General features: G+C 43.5%; 1 protein-coding gene across 1 annotated transcript; it reads right to left on the reverse strand.

The window, feature by feature from the left end:
- Positions 1–3188: 3188 nt before the first annotated feature.
- LOC115687085 (stemmadenine O-acetyltransferase-like) lies at positions 3189–4514 on the reverse strand. Its single transcript, XM_030612570.1, has one exon. It carries the CDS (start codon positions 4512–4514, stop codon positions 3189–3191), a length of 1326 nt encoding a protein of 441 aa, XP_030468430.1.
- Positions 4515–7682: the final 3168 nt, after the last annotated feature.

Consider the following 7682-nt stretch of genomic DNA (forward strand, 5'->3'; position numbering starts at 1 on the left):
TTCACGATGACACGGGTCATCGATGTCAAGCTCCGATTTTCAGTCAAGAGGTGAATTTTCCAATTAATCCAAGACAGTTGAGATGTAAAGACATTACGCATCAAGGAGGCAAGCTTGGTGCAAGTAAATCTTCGAAAAGCTAGTGACGACATCTGGAAACATCTATTTTACAATGGAGCAAAACCCCCCAAAAGACAATCTATGTGATTGGTGTGATCATCAAGAAAATCACAAATGAAGAACCACAAAGGGTGCCCATCATGTGTCATGGCCCACGCAAATTTGAAACGTTAGGAGCATCATTTCATGGAGATAAGCCAGCGTAGTTTGATTTTCCAAATCGCAAATCGCTGAACCTAATGAGCTCAACGTATGATGGTCACCCACCACACAGGGCAACGGCGGAAGGCACCAAGAAACAAAGCTGATGGAAGACGCTCCCCCAGCCCCCCACCAACCAATAAAGAGCAGGTCACGTCAGCCGTGGGAATCTGAGATGCCCACTAAGGTTTCGCCACGTCATCGGATAAGAAACCTTTGCTAGAACATCCTGAAGAGTCACTTGCTAACGTGACGTTGGCGACGTAATTGGGAGTAATTCCATGCCTTATAATTTTCTTTTTCGTTGGCAAAAGGATTAGAAAAGGCAACCAGCACTAACAATCTGGTTTACGATAAAGCCCCACACTCGTTATTGAATAGGGTTAATATCACAAAAAAATTCAAATTGATATATCTGTGATAAATTATCCTAAACTAGTAAAATCACAAACTGGTACACCCGTAACAAATTTACCATCAATTAGTATCCGTTAAATTTTACTGTCAAATTACTAAGTTAAATGACACTTGACAATTGATGGATATACTAATTTTGGGATTTTACCATCCGTTTGTCACAAATGGACTAGTTTATGGTTTTTTTTTATTAATCAAATTTAATCGAGGGTAAATTTATCATAAATATACCAATTTAGGGTTTTTGGTGGTCAAAAAATTGGTTTGAGATAAATTTATCATATATGCACCAGTTTGGAGTTTTTTGTGGTATTAATACTATTGAATACTTGGTCCAAGACATAATGACTTTGCACCATCGGGGACAACCTTTTTTGAGTTTTCGATGCATAGGCCTTGCATTTGTGACTTGAATACCACATTAAGATGTTTCACATCACAGATTTAAGATTTCTAAAACTTTAAGTTTTGTAATAAGCCTGTATGGAGTTATCTCACAAGAAAAGAAAATTAGTAAGATTTTCGAAAAGTTTTGGTATAGAGGGAATGTTGCACTAACTCTTGATTTTCAAAGGTTGATTGACGGAAACATTGATATAAAATCCGACAGATCTCGGACTCCAATCATGGCATCTCTCACTTAAGTTATTTTCGTGCCACGCTTGCACCCAGTAAAAGAATTTTATTTTCCATGTTACATTGATAAAGCGGTTTACATTCACTTGTGAAGATTAATTGAGATGAGATTTAAATAAGAAATATTATTTGAAAAATAATAAGAAACCTCGCTAACTTTTTCCCATTTGCAACATGGTCCACATATTTTTTTTCTGTAAGTAAAACGAGGTGAGGAGGGTTGACCAGCAGTTGTGATCCCCTTTTGCCGTTAACATAAGAATCTCATACTTGCTATAGAATATTTAGATTGAGCTATAACTATCCTGCATCACTTGTCACCCAAAAATTCAAGATTAACGAGTTCGTCCCAAGCCCTACCGAGGTGCTATTTGTGAGAAGATCTCTCCATACAAATTATGTCGCAGTTAGGCAAGCTAGTACGACTAATTCCAAGATTCGATCACGACGTGATAAGAACCCGTAAATGTATCGAGCTTGTAACTTTACAAACGACAGCTGATCCCTTTGCTACTGGTCGGTCAATCCGGTGGTACGGGGTAGCAACTTTTAGTCAGGGCCGAAGTATTCTTAGTACTCAAGTCAATAAAGTACATATAATCTAGCACACCAAAATAATTATTCTCCTGGGTGGCTTGAACTCCTAGGTGCTACGGTAGGTTTTCATAATTCTTTTTACAGAATGAGCACTACTTGCATAACAAGGTTCAAATATCGATACATAAATTCACATATATTAATTCAAATGTTCTGAATTTCGTCCGAAGTATACAAAAATAAGTTTTGCTCTTACTTGACAAACACAGCATCATTTTTTTTTCCTCTTTAATTCTCAGCAAAAACGGCATCAGTTTTTCTGTACCAGCGACAAAGTCGGGGCATGATGGACTTAATCTAGTAGATGAGGACGATAAAATTATTGAACGGTGTGGCCCACACCGTGGGAGCCGCTGAAGCAGAGCCTTGTCCCTTCCTCTGTCCTCATCTCCAAAGACTCGAAAGAACATTCAAATCGCACTACGTTCGTATGGTCCAAAAACTCTCTGATTTTCCTCACTCCTCCTGCTTTGTGTATCTTGTGTCTCTGTCTGTATGTGCTTGTGTCATCAGATCAGTAAGGGGAGTCATGAGAATGATGATGGTGATGAGAACAAGAACACCCAATTTGTGAATTTACCTTGGGAGGGCCGTAACTTCTCCATTTCGACTGATCTTTAAGTGACATAATTGGTTTCGATTGGGTATTGAAATAAATGAAACATGCATTAAATCATTGGCTTTTTTGAAATACCCAATATAAAATTGCCACATTAGTTAATAAATTTTTTTATTAAGATTTCTTAATATACATATATGTAGCATTGCTCGTTTTAATAATGGATTTCATGACCGCAATACCCTTCAGATATTTTTTAAGCTTGGATTAATGCGCTTTGATATTACAAAATAATTATTGATTTCATATCTAGTTTTTATCATGGTATCTGAATTTGTTATTTACTCAATTTGAATATTTTATGATTTGACGAAAATATCTTCAAAACATTTGTTAACGAAATTACACATATTACAAATCGTATTTCTCCATTTCAAATGGGTTTTCCAGACAAAAATGTCCATAGATGGAACAAGAAAAATCAAGGCATATGGAACTACGAACATACTTTTATATGAAGTTTGAATCACACATAAGTAATAATACACAAACAATTTAACCAGTTTATGACATCTAACAAAGCAAACGAACATATATGAAACCTTGAATCAAGCAAACCATAAGGGATTACTATCTTCATCAGTCGCCCTTCTCATGATCAAGGGCTCGGCGAAACAAACTGTAGCAACTCATCGTTGCGCTCGAACTCGATCATGTCGTGCTCGGGCAATGTGATCCAAGCTTCGATCCCTTGCCCGCACCTCGTTCCAATAAAAAACACCGTATTTCCAATCGGAAAACCGGTGGTGCACACCCAAGCGGGCCTTCCCCAGCCGAAATCCACCTCGTAGAAAGGAAAACCTGCCCAGCTGCTGAAGCCGTAGAGCTCGATCTTTCCCGCAGATGACTCTGCCAACTTCCGTGCCGCCGTGAGGCTCTCGTAAGCCTTGGCCAATCCCCTCTCGCCTTGAAGCACGCTCAAATATTCACCATCAATTGCCCTTATTGATTTCCTGAGAATGCCTGCAAAGTCCTGCAATTCAACTGCTTTGTTTGCGTCCATCAATGGTGCAACAGTGGTCTGCCACAGATTGCCCAAGGCATTTTCAGGCAGTGGCTGTGGCCTCATCCTGCTTCTGATGTTCACCACATGCGTCGCTGCTGATGATGGGGGGTACTTCTCGTTCCACTCTGGCCTCTTCCTCGCCACCTCCAAGGCAGATTTCCAAATGAGGGCGGTCACTGCCTCAACGCGAGTAGGAGTGGCACTGCCAAACCTGGCCCTGAGGCGTGCCAAGCTCTCACTGTCGAAACGAAACATCTTGGTGTAAAGCTTCTCTCTGCTGATGAACTCGCATGGCATTTGGAAGTTTACGCCCTTTGGTTGGAAGAGCTCAGATGCTTTCAAGAAGGGAGTGATGAGCATGGCTTTGCCGTCAATGCCATTCAGGGCAATTTCTGACCATGCCGTGAGGAAAGCAGAGACTGACGCGCTGTCGGCGATCTTGTGAGAGATGCAGATACCGATCCCAATGCCACCACAGTCAAAGAAGTTGGCTTGGACCGCTACAATGACTTGTTCCTCCATGTTGGGAGCGACTCTGTGTGGAGAGAACGGGAGGAATTGCAGTAGCTGATTGACGTCCGGGTTCAACAGGACTTTGGACAAGTCGAAGTGAGCTTTCACCTCCAAATAGAGCGCCCCCTCATCATTGCAATCGATGGCGGTGTTGCCTTTCACCCTTCCGCCTAGAGGGTAGAAGAGGGAAAGCGCCTGCGAGAGCGAAGTTTTCAAGTTTCCTGTGACCGAGGCAGAGTTCGGCACCGCCTTGTTGTCGGGAGCCGAGTAGAACAGGATGATCGGAACAAAAAGAGGGGGAGCCAGTTGGTCAAGGAGACAGAGCTTGAAGTTCCTGAGGTGAGATGGAGTTGGAGACGAAGGCTTGATGGTCTCTGTGGAGACAACCTCAACTTTCATGGCCATGTCTGTTGGAAATTGAGAGATTTGAAAGTGTCCTTTTAAGTTTCTTTCTACAAATTTGTAATTTGTAAACAAAGAGTACGTGCTGATCTCTTGTGGTCGCTTACATTTTGAAGGATAAAGCAGATATAATGTAAAACCCAATTTGAAGAATTTATCAAGCTTCTTTATTTGAGATAGTGCGATAAAAATATCATATAATTATAGACTTAATATCCTGCTATAAAATGATTGACAAACTTAATCGCACAATGCTTAAAACATAGTGGATCCATATTCTTTTAATTGGATCCAAGTATATTTATAGTCGACATCCTTAATCTATTCAAAAACAGGTTGTCCATGCCGAGATTAGTGAGTTTACGTGGAATTGTTTGCTTGTAGCGTGATCATTAGCAATCTTGTTAAATAGACATTGTATCTGAACCTTCGTATTATACGAGATACCTAGTAGGGAATATAATTTGGGGACTGGGATCTCTCAGCCGTAAAATAACATTTTTTGGATTTTTCCAAAGCGTAATTTAGGCCTTATGAGGGCCGATTCATTCATGAAAAAGCCTAATTTTAAGTCAACAAGTAACGCCTCATTTGTTTAATAATTCTAGCCTTGCTCTAGGATTATTAGGATATTAATATTATGTAGGGTGAATAGATTGAATTTGAATACCATAAAAAATCACCATAGGAGGCGGCGGCCCCTTATAATCTAGATGGATTAGTCTAGTTTAGATTTAATTTGAATAGCTTAGTTACTTGACATAGGAAATAGCAATAGATTTAATTTAGTTAGTTTAGCTAGAAAATCAAAATCAATTTAGACTTAGAATCATTTCCTCAAATAAAATGGATAGCCTAGTTTAGATTAGGTCCCTCATTCAAATAAAAATGGATAAAATTTAGGGTTACTTAACCTAGATTTTAATAGGAAATTAGTTTCTAAATTCAAGCACATGGAGAATCATGTCCCGAGGCTCAAGAACAAAGCCATGCATATTCTCGAGTCAAGCTCATAGGGTTAAAACAAAGCCATGTGTATTCTTTACCTGACAATTATTGGATTTTCATTTTCCGCACCTTTAGTTAAAGTCTTTCAATAATTGAGTGTTTAATTCCCGTACCTTTGATACATTAGTTGTTTTTTTTTCTTTTTAAAAAAGATAGGACAAGCCTTAGGACAATGATAAAGCCTTAGAAATCATCGCATGAACACTTAGCGACTTAAACGACCTCTAGGCTCATAATTGATAAACAAGACCATTTGATCACTTAGGCAAACACCCAATCAAGTTAGAGGTACCAAAAGGACACTAGTAGGAACTATTAGTGTAATTAAGTCCCTGAACTTAGAAAACTCTGGTTGCATAGGAAGTGAGATATCCTCTCGTGACTCACTTTGTTTCTAGCCGACCCTAATAGGCTAGTGGCAACTCCCAATTCACATGGAATCATTTAGGATTGATTGGAACTTAAATGAACCCCAACGTCGCGTGAGGTAAGGGCTTGGGAGAGCCCGTGCCTAATTGAGGGCCATTGGCTCACCTTTTGGGCATTACCCGTAACCCCGTCTACTCGACCGCGTTAGGAAGGGTTGCGATAGGGTCAAAGAGGGCTGACGACTCTAGCAGTGAGCAAGCTAGGGCTGTGCACGATGGTGGCGACTAGCGGCGTGGATGGCCGTCCCTTCTGCGATGGAAGTGATTGTTGGCACACCACTACACGTGGTGAGTAGGCAAGGGTGTTGAAAGCGCGTAGCAGAAATCCAATATCTTCACTTAGGGAGATCGCCAAGAGAGAGCTTCAGCCCAAGCCCATCAACATATCATGCTTGACTCACATTCATTCAAAAGTTAAAGCCGAGTTGTAAGCCAACTAGGATATATTAAATGCTCTATGTGACATTCTGAATTTCAGCCCATTTTTTGGATTTATAAAACGTGTATTTCGTTAGTGCACTTATAATAAAATCTCGCCCGGAACTGATCACTCTCGGGTTATTATTTTTAAATTAGAGATTTCGCTAGAATTGCACTCGATCGAATTTAGCCGTTATTTAGAGCCCAAACTTTGGTGTCGAATTTCTCAGAGTTTCGGGACGAATTTAATTGGACGATGTTGATATTATTGTGGCCAGCCTTGAGATTACCCGGGATATGTGAAAAGCGGATTTTTGACTGGGTGCGGATTTGGACTAGTAGACTTCCCTCGTAGTGTGTTTTGAGTTATTTTCTTTTGACATTTTCCTATATTATTAATTAGGATTTTCGTGGGCCGTTGGATCATTTTTGGGTTCTAATCGTGACCGTTGGATCGTGATTGAGTGGGTTGACTTTTGGCTCTCTCTCTCTCTCTCTCTCTTCCCTCTGCGCCCGTCCTCTCCCCCTGCCCGCGCGTGCCCTCCACGCGTGTCTGCCCCATGCAGACCCGTCCCTTCCCCTCTCGCTCTCCTCCTTTCTCTTCTTCTCCCTTCTCTCTTCTTCTTCTTCCTTCTCCTTTCGCCCGCGCCATTGTTTATGCTCCTGCTTCTGCTCGCCCCCAGCCGACGCTGACCGAGCTCGCCTCCAGCCCAGCCACCGTCGCCGCCGTCCACCGACCGCCGTCGCGCCGTCCGCCATCCGCCGCCCCCGATCGATTGTTCTCTCCCTCTCCTCCGCGCGAGCAGCAGCTCGCCCCTGCGTCCGCCGCAGCCAAGCTCCGCCGAGCCACCGGCCAGTTCGTCCAGCCGCTTGCCTGGCACCGCCGCCCAGCCAGTCGCCGCCGTGTCGCTTCGACCGTTGCCGGTTCGCTCCCCCTCAGCCCCAACCCCCTCTCTCTCTCGCCCTCACTCCCCGGCAGACCTTCCCCTCCCCTTCGGCTCGTTGCCGCCGCGTGTAATCATCGCCGTCGCAGCCTTTCCCATTGCCATCGCCTTCGCCATCGCCGCCGCTGCCCACCCAGCCCGGCCCGGCCCGGCCCGGTCCAGGCCGTGGCCGAGCTTGCCCAGGCCGCTGCCCGACCGCGTGCCCGGCGACTCGTCCGTCCAGCCCGTTGCCCAGCCGTCGCCCGCCTGTGCCCGCTCGCCCGGCCATTTGCCTGTGCCTGGCCAAGTGCCGCACTCGTGGCCAAGCGCCGTGCCAAGCGTCTAGCCCGTGGCCGACCGCCGTGCCCCTACGTGTGCAGATCCAGCACTAT

This window comes from Syzygium oleosum, unplaced genomic scaffold (genome assembly GCF_021117445.2).
Source record: "Syzygium oleosum isolate NSW1041296 unplaced genomic scaffold, Sole_v2.1 Sole_v2.04, whole genome shotgun sequence".
In the NCBI taxonomy this organism is placed as follows: domain Eukaryota; kingdom Viridiplantae; phylum Streptophyta; class Magnoliopsida; order Myrtales; family Myrtaceae; genus Syzygium; species Syzygium oleosum.